Raw genomic sequence first — 21,308 nt, forward strand, 5'->3', positions numbered from 1 at the left:
GTTAACACAACAATTTTAATCTATGTTTATGAGTAAATATTGTAGTAAAGGAACATTTGAAACAAAACTTTTAAACTTATAAATAAAATTTTATTTACGAGAGAAAAAAATACAAAAAATTAAATATAATTATTATATTTTCAATAAATAATACATTATTTTATCTCATGCATAGCACGGTGACATGCTAATTAACCATTAAAACCTATACCAAAACATTATTTAGACCGGTTCGAATCAATTTAAAATATAACCTTGTTTTTTAAAAATTTTTGAACACGCATTTATCTTTGTGGCACCGTTTGGGAAGCAAGATTTGAGGCTTTTTTGGCTTTTTTAGCCATAAAAGACAAAATATGCTATTTGAGCCACAACAAACAAAACATCACATCCAACCAATAATCATTATACTCTTCTCTCACAAAAAAAGTTAAAAAAGTCAAAAAGCCCTTCCCAAACCTAGCTTTTTAGCCCAGGCTAAAATAGCCAAAAGCTCAGACTAAAATAGCCAAAAAAGCCAAAAAGCCAACCCACTTCCCAAACCAAGCCAGTAGGCCTCGTTTGGGAACAGGGTAATTTAATAACTTTTTGGCTATTTAGCTAAAATATGAGCTAAAAAAAACTAGTATGTTTGGGATGACTTTTTGACTTTTTACGAAAAGATGTGCAAAAAGTAGAGAGAAAAAAGAATCTTTGACTTTTTAGTATGTATTGTTGGCTTTTTGACTTTTTTAGTAACTTTTTGACTTTTTAGCTAAATTGGCCTGTTGCCAAACAAGGCCTTAGATTGCTTTCTGGTAACACACTCTCTCTCTCTCTCTCTCTCTCTCTCTCAAGAGTTTGGATTAATAGTGAAAGGAATAACAATTCATGAAATTAGTGTTGGATCAGTGAGATAAAAATATTTTATCTTATTCATATTTGTTTTGCAAGAGATATGAAAATATGAGTGTGGATCTTCTAAATTGATTTCTGTTAAAGTGATTTTTTGAATGGTTAAAATTTAATTCTATCGAATTTTACGATATAATAATCATTTCACTCTACGAAAAGTCACTCTCTAGAGGATTCTGACTCACAGATATATATAATCTTAATTACATGTTTGTTTTGCATTATTAGTTGTAGAATTAAAAAATAGCCAATTATAGAATGTTTATCGGAATCTAATTTGAATAACAATAATTGTAATTTGCAACGGAACAATCGAATGCGAGTCTCATAAATTTATAACCTCACCCTCTCCATTTCATTCATGTAATGGAGGATTTCCATTTCTTATCAGATGGCTATGAAACACAAATGTAAATTTATAATTATTTTAAATTTAAAAATATATTTACACTTACCATTGGATGATGTAATGGAATCTCTCCATTATAAATATGCAATGGAGAGGATCAAAATATCATGCGATGGTTCTAAAGTTAAACTGCTATATCTGCCTCAATTTTGATGTTTGGTTCTGTTTTTTTGATACTTAACCCTTCACCAAAATTTTCATCTAATTTGATTCTAAATTTGAGTAAAAATTTGATTTGGTAATTGGTATGAACTAGTCCAATCATTTTATCAACTTTTCATCAAAATCATTTTAAAAATTCTTTTTTTTCCCCAAATTTTCCTTTTATCGAATTTGATGGAAAAAAATCATCTCCAATGTTTCATCTGTTCAAATTTTCATCAGATTCAAATTTGATGAATTTTCAATTTGATGAAAAAAAAAATGACTCTCCTTTGATTTGATAAACATTTGATGAAAGGATTGGATTTGTGAACACTTCATCAAATTTAAATTTGATAAAAGAAAAGATGAAGGATTGGAGATAATTTGATGAAAGAAGAAAAGAAAAAATTGGTAAAAGGGTTGGAGATGGTCTGAGACACCATGGTAGATGTTATTATTTTGAAATTATCCTTGTTTCTTTTTCTTCTTTCTGTTTATTGAAACAATTGGGTCTTTTAATCATTGTTATTGAGCGTTTGTTCTATGTGACACATTTTAGCTCCAATTCAAACCCAATTCTTGTAGATTTCCAGAAAAAATGGCCAGCAGAAGAGGGAGAAAATCTAGGACTCTCAACACCCGCAAAGGTGACAAAGAAGTGTATGAATTTGAAGACGAGCAAAATCAGAAACTGGGTAGTTCCATAACAGACCTCCCAAGGCCTATCTGTGTTGATATTCTGCTAAGACTCACTGTAAAGAGAATACTCATTTGCTAATGTGTATGTAAACCTTGGCACAATTTAATCTCAGGCCCTGAATTCGCAAAGTTGCACTTTGCCCAAGGAGAGGCGTATCCTCTGGTTAAATCCTTAGCTCCTACGCGCGTATCCAGAACCCTTTACTTGGTTGAGCCGCCTGAAACCAACACCAGTTTCGATCTTGGGTACTGCGATTGTTATGGGTATCTGAAATGGGATTGTGACCGCCATCTCAATATGAAGCTTGATAAGTTAAAAATCCCATTGCACAATGCAGAATTGGTGATCAACAGTGAAGGCACTGATGCCAATATGAATCATCTTCGTTGTAAAAGTGGTGTTAAGCGAAAACTGTGTATTAAATTGATTCCTAAAGATCGCAAGCTCAATGTAGTGAATTCTTGCAATGGGTTGCTTTGTTTGTCTGAACCATTGCAGAATTATCCTGTTGTTGTGTGTAATCCAATCACGGGCGAGTTTATAATTCCTACACAGACTGCTAAGCATCCGAGTGCCAAAAAGTTCAGTGATTGTGGTTTGGGCTTTAGTCCATAGACTAAGGTGATTAGGATGTTTGATCAACAGGAATGTCAATTGACTCGCGAACCCATTTCAGGCAGGGGAATATACAGTAGTAGGATTGCTGAAATACATACACTTGGTACAGGGTCATGGAAACTATTGGCAGTGCACCTCACTCAACCTACAGCTATAAACTAAGAGCTGCCACCTATCTCAATAGCACTCTTCATTGGTTTGACATTAACAATACAGATTATATAATTTCTTTCGACTTTGATAATGACGAATTCAAATCATTTCCACCACCTCCTCATGAAAGAAGCAACGTTTGCCATTCCGAGAAGCCAAACATGTCCATTGGAGCATTAAGAGGCCAGCTTTGCATATGTGATTCCTCTTATTTTGAATATATTGAGCTGTGGGTCATGGAGAAATACGGTGTTCAAGGGTCTTGGACAAAACAGTTTAGTATTAGTACAATGACTGATCATTGGAGGTGGCTTCGTGGTTTATATGAACCAATGAGTTACTTGAGGAATGGAGCCATCTTGTTTTTTCATCGTATGAGCAATGCTGTGTATTATTATGACCCCAAAAAATGGGAATTGATATTTCTAAAGCTTTCTGGGATTAAATCAAGATTTGAGGCAATTGCTTACATTCCAAGCTTCATTTCACTCAAGGACATAGTGATGGGAGATAATCTAGCTGTGTCGAATATCAAATCAAGGTAGAAGTGTGCTAGTTTACTTTTATAATTGCCATTGCTTTGATTGATTTGTAGATTGTGTGTGTGCGCTTGTTTGCTTTTAGTTTTCTCAGCTGCTACATTCTGAAGTTAGAAAAACATGTATACCCTTATCATTTCATGACAGTTTTTTATTTTTTTATTTTTTTTTTGGGAAATTGCTTAGGAGAAGAATTTTCTCTTTGTGATCTTTTCGAGAAGAGTACTATCACATGACAACCATGAACCTCAAAAGACTATATAGTTGGATGAATGCCTTCAATTGGATTGTTCTCTTGTAAATACTACACCTTGTGTTGGACAATTGTTATGGGTGTCCAAGGTATGTGAGTGCTCGTTGAATTTATCGGTTTGGTGATTGTAAAAAAAAGGGGTGAGGTTGCCATATAGGCATGTGAGTGGTAACGGGTTGTTGGAGGCCATAGTGGTGCAATTTAGGTTGAGGAATCCAGTGTGATTCAAGGGAGGTATGAGATTGTGCGTGGAACTCCATTCCATAGTAAAGGCGCAGGGTAACATGTCGATGTTTGATGCTAAGGTTGGTTGGTTTGTTGATATTGGAGTTTTGGCTGTCGCAAATCGTTCTTTTGAAGTATGTGAACATAGACTTTAGGATTTATTCTATTTAGCTTGCTTTTTTTTACGATATTTTTCTTGTTATTTGGTTATTGTGAACTAGTCTAATTAGGCATACACGGAGCAAGTATATATCTAAAAATTTAGTTTTGTCCATAAAACTCCTTTGCTGTTACTTCAACAATATAATAGGTTGAAATGAGATGAGTTCTCATACTAGTTTTGTGTGTCTTGTGGGTACTATCGCATGATAGTTCTGAATGTTATTTGAAAATAGAAACTAATGTTTACCTGGGAAATGAAGAAAATTAGTATGAAGACATGATCTTGAAAAGCTTTGGTACTTTTTTATTTTTTGTATTTTTTTTTTTTGGGGGGGGGGGGGGGTTCCTTAGCCATGGTTTCATTGAATAAGACTTATTGCTTCTTCCAAACCTATAAGAGTCTTAAAAATTGATATATATATATGCGTGCGTGTGTAGCAAGTAACTAGGGTTTGGTGAAAACTGTATGAAGTATACCAATTACATGCAAAGCACGATATGAAGATTTATATTTTATATTTTATTTTTATTTTTTTAGAGACAAAGAGAACTTCCTTTCAAGTTTCAAATAAATTTACTAATTATTTAAGGAAACATTCAAAATTTATTCTTTGCGAAACCATGTTATTTGTTTTTAATTGTGTGAGTGATTTTCTGACCACACTGTCCGCTTAATAACCAGTTGGAGAGCACCGACAGAATAGATGGCTTCAGCTAACCTGTAACAGAAAGAAAAGGCTCCGGCGGTGGCTTTTTCACCCGGGGGCATTCCGGTGATCAAATCAGTATATCACTCAAAGATAATCAAGTGCTAAACTTACTACTCAAAGCATAAATTTGCGTACCTTAGACCCACGGGGGTGCCTCTCTTTTATAATTTACTTAATCCTAATCCCACCAGAAGCCTGACTTCCATAGACTCCAATTAAGTACTTACTTTGGACTCTTCAAGAGATAAAGATAAACTCTCTAAGAGCTTTATCCTTATCTTGGCTAAGTTTCCTCTTCATTCTAGGACTCTTGTCCCTTATCTCTTATCCGCTTATCTCGAATTCCGATATCTTCAGAGATAACCTTGGCCTTGCCGAGATCACCTCGGCGTTATGACCCTGACACGTAACACCTCGGTTGACACGTCGGCGTCACCTTGCCATGTGTCGGTACTCAAAAATATATCCCCACAACTGCCCCCTAGGTTCTATTATCTCGGCATTCTGAGGTGATGGAACCTATATCATTCCGTTTTTCCAGTACGTCGGTTTTTAGTATCTCAGCCGAGATCATTATTTTGGCCGATATCTTTTTATTGAAGAACAAGAATTTCAAGAACCCTTCCACGCGTATGAGCTGTCATACACCATAATTCAACCGTTTTTAATCACGCGTTTCTTTCTTACTGGCTCGTGCCTGTGACGCGTCCATAAGTCATCTCTTTCTCACGTGCGCCATCTGACGTATGCGCTCTTCTAGGCGTATTGATTACTTTTTTGCCACCGTTTTCATTTTTGACAAAATCTTTACCCCTTTCTTCATTTTTCCACTTTTGCATCTGATTTCTCTTGCTTTTCCTCTCTCTAAACTCTTTCTTTCGAATCTGCCATTGCTCAAGCTCCAAGCTCTGCAATTGTCTTTCATTCTTCCTTTCTGTGAAGCTTTCGCTACTCCGTTACTCCTGCAACCTTCGTCTGACTTCGACAATCTTCATACCGGCTTCACTTTTTTCTGGTAAGCTACTGTTCCTTTCGTTTTCAATTCTGTTAATATTCTTCATTACCTGTTGCCTTTACTGTATCTATTGAAACTTTTAATTTGCGATTCATATACCTGAATGTGTTGATTTCGCTTTTTGCTTATGCCCTAAATACATGTACTGTTCATAGTTCTTCTTGCACGCCTTGCCACTGTTCTTGGCCTTTAACCCTTTGTATTCTTCATGTTCTTGATAGTCCATCTCTGTTCTAGATTCTGAAACTTCGTATTTGTTTTCTATTTTTTGTATCTTTTCCAGATCTGTGCCTTTGATCTTCATCTTCATAGCTTTAGGTTTGGGATTTGTTTGTAGAACCCACATTTTTAGGGCAAAACTGAAACATCCCTTTCAAATTTCTTCATCAACTAAAACCTAGGTTTTTTGCCGAGGTCCCAATAACCTTATTTGAACCATCTTCTTATTGAAACCCAATACCTTTAGTTACCCCGACATCATGGGTATGTGGGAACATCGGGTAAACTTCCCCTCTAAGCTGGAATTTTTTAGAAAAGAGTTTGAAATCCCAGCCGATGTCAATCTAAGGTTGGCTGGGGATGATGACTCCATCATGCTTATCGAAAACTCCATGCCCTTCCCTGTGGTTGCCTTTATCGAATGTGGACTCCGGTTTCCACTTAACATCCTTTTTCGCGAGATTCTTCATTACTACAATTTGAATCCCATGCAACTGGCCATTAACTCTTATTGAGTGATCTACGACATTATTGCCTTAGCTAAACAGGAAAACGTTAGGATCACCCTAGCCGATATCTAGTACTGCTATACCATGTGTGCCCTTAATTTGAAACAAAAAGGCTACATTTATTACCTTAAACCGAGGTCTACAGAATTCAAAATCGTAGCCGACCTCCCAGACTCCAACAAGGGGGCTGGAGATGACTATTTCATTACCTCGAGAAATTGGGAGTTTGCTCCAGATGAAGACGTCCATCTCTACCCTCTTCCTCGTTCAGTTTTAGAGGGCAAGGGTAAGAGCGCAATATTCAGCTTTGCTTGTTTTCTTTTGAAGTCTTAGATACTTTGTCTGTTTCTGACGTCTATTCTCCTTGCAGCTGTTCGTCAGCCACCGAAAAATTTTCGTCAATCCTTTGTTCCCAGCAAGGATTTGAAGAAACTTCTGGACTTGCCAATCCACAAAAGAAAGGCTCTGCTCCTTAATTTTATCCCAACTTATAAGTCAACCTTGCCCGACGTCCCTAAGAGGAAGAAGAAAAGCCTCTCTCCACCTTCTGCTACAACTCCATTGACTGTATCCACATCACGAATAGATCAAGGATCAACATCTGATCCAGCTGATCAGCCATCAACCTCGGCTTCATATTTGGTCCCGATATCAGAGCGAAAACGTCGGCAACGACTTGTCCTTACTGCCGAGATGGCCGTCTAAAACCAGTTGTAAAAGATCTTCTGGCCAGCATTCCATCATCTGTCGACGATCAACCTGCACAAACCCTTCCTCTACCGAAGCCAAAGAGAATAAAAAAGGCTCAACCAAAGGCCAAGGTAGCTTAGGTTGAGTCTGAAGACACTCTGCCTATTTCAAAGTTGGCTGAGAGTGATAAATCTCAGCCTTCTACTGGGAAGAGGCGCTCTGAGTCTCAACCATCAGAATCCCAACAACCAAAGAAGCCGAGGTCTTCTTCCGCAACAACTTCGGGATCAAAAAAGCCCGATGCCCCCTGGGCCCTCACAATTACTTTGGAAGACAAGCCTGTCATGGCAAGTGATAGTGCCGATGATATAAACGTCGGCGTCGCACTCAGTACCGCCCTGCTTCTTCCGGGCAACCTGGAGCGAAATGCCCAGTATAGTGAATATGAGAACTATGCTCTAATGCTTCAGCACTCTGTTCAGGTAAATGTTTTCTATTTGGTATTTTTCCTCTTTCCTTCCTTTTTATTTTATATTTTGAGTATTTTCTAACACCTCTGTTTTCTTTCAGGCCATCCAGCATGCCCACTCATTTTCAATGCAGTCTTTTGAGAATCGGGAAAAGCTTGTTGAGATGAAGAGGGAGTTCTCTTCCCTCCAAAAGACCAACAAAGGTCTTCAATCGAAGATGAAAAAACTGGAAGACCAAGCCAAGGCTGCGATAAAAGCCCAGACCAATGCCGAAGAGAAGGCTGAGGCCGCTGAAGCCATCAGGAAAGTGGCTGAGTCTCAAAAGAGAGAAGCAGAAGAAAAAATGGCCCAGGCTGAAAAAGAGCTTCAGGAGGCTCTAGCCACCAAGGACGCCGAAATAAAAGAAGCTGATGAAAAGGCATATGCCCAAGGCATGGCCGACGTCACTGATGCTTACGAACAGCAAGTGAATGAGGCATGCAACAAGGGTTTTACCCTTGGTTGGATGTCCCTTCTGAAAAAACTTAACGTCCCAGAGGACTCGCCATTAAGAAAACCTGATGCCATTCCTCTGCCATTTCCTCCAATTCAACCTTCAAACCAAGACGTCAGCGAATCCGAATCCGAGGAAATAATGAAGATGAGGATCAGGCCTTGGTGAGAAAATCCAAGGATGCTGATGGGGCCAAGTCCCCTCCTCAGAATGAGCAAGTCCTAGACTTGACTCAGGATGAGGAAGGTGATGAGGTTCCCATAGAAGCTGTTCCCAAGAATGCACCAGCCGACACCTCCTCTGCAGACAAGAATGTAGAAAAAACTCTGCAAGAAATTGATGCCGAGATAGCGGCGGATAAGGCTACTGGGATGTCTTCTCAACCAGCATCTGATCTTCAATTTCAACCAACGGATAGAGAGGAGTCTTAGCTTCATTTTTTTTTTTTTTGCTTATTTGTATTTTGTTGCTTCTTTATCTTTTGGAATCAATGTATGCTTTTTGTATGGCCGATGTGCCCTTTTTTTGGTGAATGAATATAACTTTTCTTTTCTAAGTGCTTGCACTCCTGTCTTTTCTTTTTTGTCTTTGCATGATTCTATACTTAGAATATTCTGCATATGTATACTCTTCTTCCTTTGTGTAACCTTCTCGGGGTGACACACCTCGGTTATGCCAACCGATGATCTACCTCGGCAAGTTCTTGTCTTTGGTTTAACTTCAACTTGTAAATTGCTACAAATTTCAACAAGTGAAGATAAACAATTATCTCGGCTTAACTTCAACTTGTAAATTGCTACAAATTTCAACAAGCGTTAAGTATTACTTTGGTTTAACTTCAACTTGTAAATTGCGACAAATTTCAACAAGTGAAGATAAACAATTATCTCGGCTTAACTTCAACTTGTAAATTGCTACAAATTTCAACAAGCGTTAAGCAATACTTTGGTTTAACTTCAACTTGTAAATTGTTACAAATTTTAACAAGTGAAGATAAATAATTATCTCGGCTTAACTTCAGCTTGTAAATTGCTACAAATTTCAACAAGCGTTAAGCATTACTTTGGTTTAACTTCAACTTGTAAATTGTTACAAATTTCAACAAGTGAAGATAAATAATTATCTCGGCTTAATTTCAACTTGTAAATTGCTACAAATTTTAACAAGCGTTAAGCATTACTTTGGTTTAACTTCAACTTGTAAATTGCTACATATTTTAACAAGTGAAGATAAATATTTATCTCGACTTAACTTCAACTTATAAATTGCTACAAATTTCAACAAGCGTTAAGCATTACTTTGGTTTAACTTCAACTTGTAAATTGTTACAAATTTTAACAAGTGAAGATAAATAATTATCTCGGCTTAACTTCAACTTGTAAATTGCTACAAATAACAAGCATTAAGCAATACTTTGGTTTAACTTCAACTTGTAAATTGCTACAAATTTCAACAAGTGAAGATAAATAATTATCTCGGCTTAACTTCAACTTGTAAATTGCTACAAATTTTAACAAGCGTTAAGCATTACTGTCTTTTCTCTGCCCCCAATGTGAACCTGAGTTCCACTTGGGTTCTCATTATTCAGAAACAATCATTATGCATCTTTTATCAATTTACAAGTCTTTGCTAAAATTTTATTGATGATGTCGGTAAAAAATAACAAGGAACATTTAATGATAGAAAAATTTCAAATTATAAGTGTTCCAGGGTCTTGGCAATGCTTTGCCCTCATTGTCTTCAAGTCGGTATGCTCCATTGCCCAATACCGAAGTGATTCTGTAGGGTCCTTCCTAGTTTGGGCCAAGTTTGCCCTCTCTGGGATCCTTCTTGTTGCCAACAACTTTTCTTAGAACTAGGTCACCGACCCGAAAATCCCTTGGATTGACCTTCTTATTGTAAGCTCTAGCAAGCTGCTGCTGGTACGCTGCGAGCTGAATTGCAGCTTTCTCCCTTCTTTCTTCTAAGAGATCCAGATCTCGAGCTAGAAGTATGTCATTGGTCCCATTCTCTACTCCCTGGGTTCTGATCCCTGGGATGCCGATCTCCAGTGGAATGACTGCTTCTGTGCCGTAGGCCATGGCAAATGGGGTTTCCCCTGTTGATCTTCTCGGCATAGTCCGATATGCCCAGAGCACATTGGGCAACTCGTCTACCCATTTTCCTTTTGCTGCCGGCTGTCTCTTCTTTATCCCGTCCAGAATTACTTTGTTGGATGTTTTTGCTTGCCCATTGCTTTGGGAAAAACTTGGTGTTGAAAAGTAATTCTTTATCTTGAATTTCGCACAGAAGTTCTTGATAAGTTTGCTGTCAAACTGCGTTCCGTCGTCGGCAACTATTGCTCTTGGAATGCCAAATCTAGTGATGATGTTTCTCCATATGAAATTCTTGACATCCACATCTCGGATTTTGGCAAGAGGTTCTGCTTCTATCCACGTCGTGAAGTAATCTGTTGCTACCAGTAAGTACTTCCTTTGCCCAGTTGCTTGGGGCAACTGCCCAATGAGATCCATGCCCCATTGGGCAAATGGCCATGGACTGGATACAGTGTTCAGGTCAGCAGCTGGCTGGTGTATTAAAGGTGTGAACCTTTGGCATTGTTCACACTTCTTCACGTAGGCTTCTGCATCTTTTTGCATGTAGGGCCACCAATACCCCTGGATAATGGCCCTGTGAGCTAGTGATCTGCCCCTAGCGTGGCTTCCACAAATCCCTTCATGAATTTCGTATATAAAATCTTCAACCTGCAAAGGGTGTACGCACTTTAAAAGGGGTCTAGTGAAGGACCTTTTGTAGAGATGTCCGTCCGCTGTCAGATTGAATCTTGCCGACTTCAATCTGACCTTGTGTGCCTCCTTATGGTCTTCTGGCAGCTTTCCCTTTTTCAGGAATGCAACAATTGCATCCATCTAGCTTGGTCCTAAGTCCACACACATTGCTTCTTGCTCTGTGATTGGTTGTTCTATGCTCGGGCTTGACAGATAGTCAATCATTATTGTTCTTGTTTTTCCAGTTTGCATTGAGCTTACCAAGTTGGCCAACGCGTCGGCGTGGTTGTTATCATCTCGGCTGACTTGAAGAAGTCGGCAGTTGCGAAACAAGGCTGCCAGCCTGATGACTTCCTTTGCGTATGCTGACATCCTCTCATCTTGGGTTGCAAACTCTCCTATTGTTTGATTTACTATAAGTTGTGAATCACAAAAAATTATTACCTCATCTGCTTCTGCTGCCACTGCTAGCTTTAGTCCTGCAATCAGTGCTTCGTATTCTGCCTCATTGTTTAAGGCCTTGAACCCTAATCGAATAGACTGTTCCAATATCTCCCCATCAGGAGATATTAACACTACTCCTGCCCCCGCTCCTTGCCGGTTTGAACTCCCATCGACAAACAGGCGAAAGGAGTCGCCGATGTAAATGCTGCAGGGTCTGAGCTTTTTCTTTCCTTGTTCTTTTGCCTTTGGCTGGGCTTCTCCTTGTTTGCTTGGACATCGTTCATCTTGGGTTAAGGGAGTCCGTTGTTTGATGGATTCTAGCGTGAATTCGGCCACGAAGTCGGCCAAAACTTGGCCCTTAATTGCTGTTCTCGGCTTGAACTCCAGGTCGTACTGTCCCAAGGCTACTGCCCATCTTACTATTCTTCCAGTTAAGTCTCCTTGTTGTAACAAGGACTTCAGTGGGTGCTCTGTTAGCACTATAATCTTGTGCGCTTGAAAGTAATGGTTCAACTTCTTTAAGGCCATTACTAAGGCCAGTATTAATCTCTCCAGTGGTAGGTACCTTGTTTCTGCATCGGCCAAGGTTTTGCTTACATAATAAACAGCCCTTTGCTCTCCCTTTTCCTCTCGAATTAGCACTGCACTTACTGCGTGTTCTGAAACTGCCAAATACAAAAACAGTTCTTCTCCAAGTTCAGGTGTTGAGAGGACTGGGGCCGTGGTCAGATACGTTTTTAGGTCGGCCAAAGCGGCCTCACATTCCTCAGTCCATAGGAAGTCCGTAGCCTTCTTCACCAGGTTAAAGAAAAGGTTTACATTTGTCTGAACTCCTGCTGATGAATCTGTTTAGGGCTGCGACCCTTCTAGTTAGCATCTGCACCTGTTTTGCCGACGTTGGACTCTTCAACTCTTGGATGGCCTTGATTTGATCTAGGCTGGCCTTAATGCCCTTTTTTGTTACCAGGTACCCCAGAAACTTACCTGATCTAACTCCAAACGCGCACTTCGATGCGTTGAGTGGAGCCGATATGTTTTGAGTATATCAAAGACCTCTTTTAGGTCGGCAAGATGACCCTTAGGTTCCTTGGTCTTCACGACCATGTCGTCGATGTAGACTTCTACTGTTCGGCTAATCAGGTGTTTGAACATTTTGGTTACCAGCCTTTGGTAAGTTGCTCCTGCATTTTTCAACCCGAAAGGCATTACTCTGTAACAGTACAGGCCTTTTGGGGTGATGAATGCGGTTTTTTCTTCGTCTGGGGGGTAGATGGCGATCTGATGGTACCTCCTGTAGGCGTCCAGAAAACTCATTCTTCCATGCCCTGAAGTGGCATCTACTAGCTGGTCAATTTTGGACAGGGGAAAGCTGTCTTTGGGACATGCTTTGTTGAGGCTGGCAAAGTCTACGCAGACCCTCCATTTACCGTTCTTCTTCTTTATCACTACTGTATTGGATAGCCACGTTGGGTAGTGTACTTCTCTAATGGCCCTGGCCTCCAGAAGTCTAACTATTTCTTCTTCTACTGCTTCGACGTGTATCAACGTCGGTCTTCTGGCTTGCTGAATTACAGGTTTGGCCGACCTGTCAACATTCAGTTTATGGCAAGTGACCTCGGGGTCAATGCCAGGCATTTCGTAAGGTGTCCAGGCGAACACCTCATTATTTGCTCTTAAAAAAGTCTCAAACTCTTTTTCTTCTTCTTCGGCTAAGCCCAAGCCGAGAAGAAAGAAGTGTTCTTCATCCTCATCTTGGACGAGGATTTTCTTTAGCGCCTCTTCGCTCTTCTCGGCTGGTTCTTTACCGACGTCTTCTAGGACTTCCACGTCCTCATCTTCAATTTCTGCCTTTTCTGGCTCTTGAATGTTGCAGGTGGATTTCATTGCTGCCATGGAGCAATTCTTTGCCTGCAGTTGATCTCCTCTGACTTCTTCAATCCCATGCTCTGTTGGGAACCGTAGTAGTTGATGCAACGTTGAGGGAACTGCCCCCCTTGCATGCAACCATGGCCTTTCCAAGATGATGTTGTATGGCGAAGGTGTGTCAGTCACCATGAATTCTGTCATGATCTTCTTAGTGTCGGCTTGTACTTCCAAGCTTGTTGCGCCCAGTGGTCATGTCGGCGTTCCATTGAAGCCGACCATCGGGCCATTGGATTGTTCCAAGTCATCAGGATGAAGGCCCAGCTCTTTGTAACATCTAACATACATGATGTCGCAAGAGCTGCCTTGATCAATCAGGATGCGTTTCACTTGGCACTCCCCAACCTGGAGGGATACTACCAAGGCATCATTATGTGGATGCTGGACTATCTCTAGGTCGGCTTCAGTAAAGGCTATTGTCGGTCCCTGGCATTCTTCAGGCCGAGGTCTTTTATGTCCGACCTGGTTCACGTGCTGTAGGTGTTTTACCTTCTGGGTCTCCCATCGTATGTCGTTTTTGTTCACTTTTGAGTGAATTACATTAACCACCTGTGGTCCTCCTGCCTGTGGTTGCTGAGCTGGGGGAGGCGGAGCTGCTGGTGCTTGAGGCAACCTTGCCTGTTCTTCTCTAGTCCTGGCCTCATCAACAAGGTCCCTTAGATGTCCTTGCCTTACCAAGTCTTCTAAGTATGCTTTTAGGGCTCTGCAGCCCTGAGTTGGGTGCCCTTCTTCATTGTGGTAAGCACAACGCCTACCGACGTTTCTTCCCATGAATTCCCCCGGTGTTCTTGTCGATTCTCTAAAATAGGGTTGGTTTCGTATTTGAACCAAGACTTTGTGGATCGGGACTCGGAATATAGTCGTTACTGCCTGTTTAGCCCTCAATTCCGTTTCTTGTTTGGTCGGTCCATTGCTACCTCGGCTTCGCTTCGGCGAGCCGTTTCCTTTCTCCTGCTTTGTTTCTTTATTTCCCGACGCATCCTCCTCGGCTCTGGCGTACTTCTCGATTCTCGCCATGAGTTCTTCCATACTTTTTGGCAATGTCTTTGCCAAAGACTTCTGTAGTGGGCAGTCATCTTTCAGGCCATTCTTGAAAGACACGACTGCTACCTCTTGGTTGTATTCAGGTATTCGATTGAACATCTCATAGTACCTTTTTGCGTAGGCCCTAAGGCCTTCATCCTTGGTGATTTTTAAAGCCATCAGTGCGTCGACCCTCAAGGGTTGTAGTTTATTTGTCACAAACCTGGCCACAAACATCTCGGCCAGGCCTTCCCAAGTCTTTACGTTTCTCTTTGGTAATTTATGGAACCAATCTGATGCAATTTTCCCGAAGGATGAGGGGAATACTTTGCAGAGCAACGGCTCATTCCCACTATATAATGCCATTGAATTCAGGTATAGTCCAACGTGAAAGTTGGGATCTGACTTACCATCATATATTTGGAACCTCGGCATACTGAATCTCTTTGGTGTTTCAAATTTGTCCAGTTCCACCGAGAATGGTGTCTTCGGTTTAACCGGGGAAGTTACCTCGGCTTCAGCATTCTGTTGTTTCCTCTTGAGGTAATCTCTCAAGTCTTCTTTACTCCTCCCTGGAGCTTGGCTATCTTTGGACTTCAATCTTTTGGGCACACTACTTTCGGCCTCGTGGTGCGCTCGTTTTGATCTCTCTCCATGTGTTGTGTCAAAGCAGAGCGCCTGCCCTTGAACATGCCGATGTTCTTTGGGCTCTGGGTCCTTCGTGTGATACGTTCTTCAGGACTCCTCTCGTCTCGGCTCCTCTCATCCGACTTCCTTGGAAGGTCGATGAGAGTGCCTTCCGCTCCTGGTGTGCTGAGGGACTTCGGGGATTGTTCTTCTTCCTCCCTTCTGGGTATTAGTTGCTGGCATCGGCGTATCCTGCAGCGGGTATGGTGGCTGCATGACATTGTTTTGCATCATGAAGTTGACGACCGACTGTAGGTCTGCCAACTTGTTTGTCAATTCTTTTACTTCATCATCCCTCCATAGGCACCTATCCCTCCATACCTGAAGGTTATCTTCGTTATAGTACTTGCCTTGGTCTTTCCTTTTCGAAGTGTTGCCCTCCTGGCCGACGTCTTTCTCTCCGTGGCCCTGGTCATGAGTTTCTGCATTGTGGTTGTCTCCTTCAACGTCAAGGTCAATTGGTCTGTCACTCCTAGCAGGAGTGTCAGCCCCAATGTTTTCCTTCTGTCCGTTACTGGCCATCTATTCTTCTAAGTTTCCACAGACAACGCCAAATTGTGTGAGTGATTTTCTGACTACACTGCCCGCTTAGTAACCAGCTGGAGAGCACCAGCAGAATAGATGGCTTCAGCTAACCTGTAACAGAAAGAAAAGGCTCCGGCGGTGGCTCTTCCACCCGGGGGCACTCCGACGATCAAGTCAGTATATCACTCAAAGATAATCAAGTGCTAAACTTACTACTCAAAGCATAAATTTGCGTACCTTAGACCCACGGGGGTGCCTCTCTTTTATAATTTACTTAATCCTAATCCCACCAGAAGCCTGACTTCCATGGACTCCAATTAAGTACTTACTTTGGACTCTTCAAGAGATAAAGATAAACTCTCTAAGAGCTTTATCCTTATCTTGGCTAAGTTTCCTCTTCATTCTAGGACTCTTGTCCCTTATCTCTTATCCGTTTATCTCGGATTCCGATATCTTCGGAGATAACCTCGGCATTGCCAAGATCACCTCGGCGTTATGACCCTGACACGTAACACCTCGGCTGACACGTCGGCGTCACCTTACCACGTGTTGGTACTCAAAAATATATCCCTACATTAATTATATATTTCAGTGCCATAATATGGTCCTATTTAACAAATATAAAATATGAAGATTATCATCCTCAATTGATCCCAACTTAGTGACTGTGCATCATCAAACACACTTAAGTCCATTGGAACTATATAGCCTTAAACACTTAATAAGTTTATCAAACCTCCTTTGTGAAGTTCATCTGTAGTTGTTGGGGTAACTTTACGTTCTTCTTTTTTCTTTCTTTCTTTTTTTTTTTTTTTTTTTGCTTAAAAAATTTGAGTAGTCAAATTATTTTCTTTTCTTTTTTCATTTTCTTATGTACTATCACATCAATTACTGTATTTTATTTTCCTTACCTCACTTCATATCCTCAATAATTAAAATTGTTGCTAGAATAATGCATCATATGCAATACTTTTTTTTCTTTTTGTTTGTGAGTTGTCAAATGCACAATAATAATCTGTCTGGAGAAGTTATTATTATGGTTTGTGTTCAATGTGAACTTGTTGAAGATAAAATTCTTTATATGCAGAACTGATCTAGCAATTCATTTGTTTTTCACTGATCCATGAAGTTTTTTGGAACCATGTTGCTTGTAGTTAGTTTTGGATCTATATGGTGCCTACAAGCTTTCAGTGAGTTAAAGCATAGTGGTGTAATTCTCATATATTTTGAAATGTTTGACAGTAAAAACCTAAGAGTACAAAACAAACCAATTGGACTATGGCCAATTTTCCAAAATTCATGCACTTCATTAGGAGGTCACAGTTCAACAAAAAGATAAACAAATTACAAGAACAAAGTTCAAAATATATGTGTGAAGAATTATGCTAATTGTTAGATTTTTCAAAATTGTGCTCGACTTAATCATGACTATTGATGTAGGTGTGGTGAGTTCAAATTACTGGGAGAGAAAGCTCTTTTCTTGAAGGAAGAAAATGCAGATACGGATTCGGATTTTAATTTCTCATCGGCTGGTGATTAAACTCAGTAAGTGCTGGTGGGGAAATTGATGCAGCCAAAAGTAGTCTTTTTGAGGAGTTTTGCAATGTCATCCTTGTCGAAAACATGTATCACCTTTTGTGGATTTTACTTTGTTTTAATGTTTTATCTGAACTTTCTGAAGAAGCTAGAATCATAACCATCGAAAATTGAATCATGCATGACTTGGGCATTTCTATGAAACTCTTACAAAAGTTTCGTTTTGTTTATATCAAATGTTCTTTTTGTGTTGATGAAAGTTGTTTGCTTTTAGTCAAGCAGTGGAATGTGAATGGGTTGGCTTCATAGCCTTCCATCATATGTTTATTAGACACTGATATATACACATGAATTGTGCATATGTCCTTGCAAATGCAAATTGACTTGGATAGACTTTCATTTTCGCCCACTACATTTCTTTTACTTGTGAGCATTGTACAATCTTTTGTACAAGTTCATATGGGGCATGGTTATTGTTGCCAATATTTAGAAATGATTTGTTGCCAATATTTTTCAATGATATGTGAATGGTGCAGCTTTAATCCTCCTTGTATGACAATTAACAAAAAATTGTGTTTTTTTGAGAGTAACGTTTCAATGCCCCCAGAAATCACATGACTAATGTATGGTTCTTGCGGCCATTGGTTCAGTGCCCTTATAGAGTACAAAATAACTTCTCAAAGATTAATAGGAATTTGGAACCAATTGTTAGACTTATTTATTTTAATGATTTATTTAATTATGTTTTAATTTATTTGAAAGAGAAAAATAGAATTCAAAATTTATTTCGATGATTTATTTAATTATATTTTAATCAAAATTTATTTTGATAATTTATTTGAAAGAGAAAAATAGAATCAAAATTTAATTTGTCTCATTATTTCTCACCTAAACTTTTATCTTAAATATTGTTAGAATGTATTTAATATTTGATTAAATCAGGAGTTCAAACAACTCAAAATAAAGGTTCAAATAGCCTAGCACAACAGTAGGCCAAAAGGTTCAAGTGAAAGATATTCAAATTAGTAATGATGGAAGTCCAACGGCTATAAAGGTTTAAAAGGCCAAAAGGTTTAAAAGGTTCAAGTGGAAGATATTCAAATTTATAATGATGGAGTGCAAGATACTCAAATTGGTAATGAGGAAGTACAACGGTTATAAATGACTATAAATTCAAATGACTACAACGGTTATAAACGACTATAATTTTCATTATATATACCAAAGCCTCTAATGTAAACAAGTTACAAAAAAATCTGAAAATATTCTTTGATCTATAATCACTCGCATCTTTTTTCAGAAATTATACATTGAGCTTATAGCTTTAAGCCCATCTTTCCTGTGTGAGATTTACACATTTTATATATCTATCTTTGAGAGATATTTATTGTAAGCTTTTTTTGAAAGCAAAAATACTATTTCATCTTGTAAAAGTGTTGCAAACATTGTGTTCTTGAAATCTGGAGAGTGATTGTGAATCACCTAAGATTTGCAAGGGTTTGGACATGTGAAGTCTGTGTAAAATCCGTGAAGGATTGCTCTATTTGTAAAGAGGTTGCTAGCACCTCTATGAAGCTAGAAGATAGTGAAAAATTTCAAGTGAAGCTTGAGGAGTGGATGTAGGCTTGGTTGAAGCCGAACCACTATAAATCTGTTTGTCTTCTCTTCCCTAATCTCTTTACTTTCCTACTACTGCTATAGCTATCTAGTATTCATGTGTTAATCATTTGATTTATCCTGTATGTTAATTATACTTCATTGTTATTTTACTTGATCATTTACTACTTAGTTCATCATTATGCTTGTTAATAATTTGTTGTACTAGTAGTTAATTTTATTGACGTATTATTAATTTTAATTTGTAGAAATCTAATTCACCCCTCTTAAGTTGCTTTTTGGGTAACACCAATCTTGCCACACACTTAAGTTTCTAAAAAAAATTACAAATAGGTTAAAAAAATTATCAATTTTAATAATTAAAATTATACATTTTTTCATGAATTTGTAAATATTTTGTTAAAATATCACTTAATTATAATTTTTTCTTGATATTTTAGGCTTCTCTATTCATGAGTTCTATTTTGATAATATATTTTCTTTCAGAATGGTCCGATTTAATAATATGAGTTGTTCATTTTGTATGATGTTTTTATGTATATTATGTACGAAAAAAATTAAGTCAATTTGATAAGTGTAGCATTTTCATTTTATTGTATTTATTTCTAAAAAAGTGAATGATTTATTTTAAAAACATACTTGTTTATTTTTTCATGAACAAATGTTATAAAATAAAAAAGTTACAATTATCTAATTGATTTAATTTTTTCTATGTATAATATAATTGAAGGCTCTACAAAATGAAAAACAAGTTGGAATTGTCGGAATAGGACCCGTGGTAGGGCTTATGGGCTTCTAAATTTCTGAATTTGAGAGAAATTCAACCCATCCATTCTACAAACCATTTTTAATTTCTATATATAGGCCATATTTAAATCATAATTAATCATAACCAATAATTATAAATATTATTAAAAAAATGATAACTAAACATATAGTACATCCATTTCTTTAGTGTATTATAGAATTTTTTATACTTTTATGACATAAATCAAACGTTGTACATGAGTGAGGGTAAGTTTAGTAGCATCAAATAGTAGCTAAAAATCATTAAAAAATTAAAAAAAATTCAAGAATACAAAAAGTCAAATATTCTATTTCTTCTTTGTTTTCATACATTTTTTTAGTAAAAAAATCAAAAAATATCCAAAACATACCTAATTTTTTTAACTCATATTTTTATTAAAAAATTATTAAAATAACTTATTCCTAAACCGATCTTGAATAATTTTTTTATTTTTAACAAACCAACCTTGAAAATGTTATTTGTTTTTCTTATCACTGAGACATATACATACGTTTCATATTTATCTATTAATGTAACCTTACTATTTTTATTTTATTTTATGAAAGAAATTTATTATTTATGTATAGCATTACTCTATTATTTATTATATAATGTCAATATTGTATTAATGACAAATATAAGCTGTGAGATTCAGTTAATGGGAAAATATCAATTTAATCCAATTTTTTAAAAATAATTACATATTAATAATAAACTTTGTAAACATTAAAATATTAAATTATAAACTTTCCAATGAGTATATAAATATTTTTTTGAAAATACCACTTATATGTAATTTTTCCTTCATTTAAATTGATATAATGATGGCATAAAGGTGTTAAAAAACTGGTCAAACTATAAATTGATTTGAATTTTGTATGTCTTTTTTTAGTTTTTTTTAGGGTACAGTTTCATTTTGGATTAAAAAAATTTAATTTTTTTTATTATAATCTTGATTTACAAATTAAGAGTCAAAACAATCGAAAAAATCAAACTATCAATTGATTTTATTAAGTTGTTCCACAATGTACTTACCATCCATTTTTCTCATTGACTTTTTTGGAACTTCAATTTACCCAAACCTCTATCCTCAATGATTCCCAGTTGTCGCAAACCAAAGGAGCCAGAAAGAAAGATCTCGAATATATGGTTTGAATAAGAAGAATGAGAAGGAGCAGAAGCTAGGGCAATGATGTGGAGAAAAAATGAAAATTGTGTAGTAGCCAAATACGTGACGCGAAAAGGAGAGACGGTGACTATAACAGTGACAATGGTCTAAGTAAAAAGGATTGAACAAGGAATGAGTAAAAGATTAAATTAGAACTATTGAGAGTGGTGGTTTAATGGAGAAGACATCTCTCTTTATAGGTGTGACTTGAGTTTGATTTTTGAGAGAGACGAATTCTGCTACTTCACAGCTAGTTCGCTTTGGAGACTGCCTGTACTTTTCTTGAAACCTGTGCTCTTTTTAACTTATAGTTGAGCTCTATTCATGTCTCGGTGATAGATCCTTTCCTTTGGGTTGGATTAAATCAGGTCGGCAATCTGCTACCCTGCGACCTGGATCCACGGATGCAGTGATGACATGTCAGAACATCATTTTTTTTAGTTCAAAAAAAGAGAAAGAAAAAGAAATTAGAATTTTAAAATATTAGAATTTGAATAATTTTTGATAATTTTAATAAAGAATTATGTTATACACACTCCATACCATATATATTTTTAGTTATGTTATCTTTTTTCTTTAGTTATAACTAATTTTTTTTAATTATAATATTATTTTTATGATTTTTGT

General features: G+C 37.7%; 1 protein-coding gene across 1 annotated transcript; it reads left to right on the plus strand.

Moving 5' to 3' along the window:
• Window positions 1–2,033: 2,033 nt before the first annotated feature.
• Window positions 2,034–17,296, plus strand: LOC114257309 (F-box/kelch-repeat protein At3g23880-like). The gene is made up of 2 exons (XM_082888639.1): window positions 2,034–3,459; window positions 17,014–17,296. The coding sequence occupies exons 1-2, from the start codon at window positions 2,879–2,881 to the stop codon at window positions 17,111–17,113; spliced, it is 681 nt and encodes a 226-aa protein (XP_082744765.1). The 5' UTR covers window positions 2,034–2,878; the 3' UTR covers window positions 17,114–17,296.
• Window positions 17,297–21,308: the final 4,012 nt, after the last annotated feature.

This window comes from Camellia sinensis, chromosome 9, assembly GCF_055761805.1.
Source record: "Camellia sinensis isolate YWXY chromosome 9, ASM5576180v1, whole genome shotgun sequence".
In the NCBI taxonomy this organism is placed as follows: domain Eukaryota; kingdom Viridiplantae; phylum Streptophyta; class Magnoliopsida; order Ericales; family Theaceae; genus Camellia; species Camellia sinensis.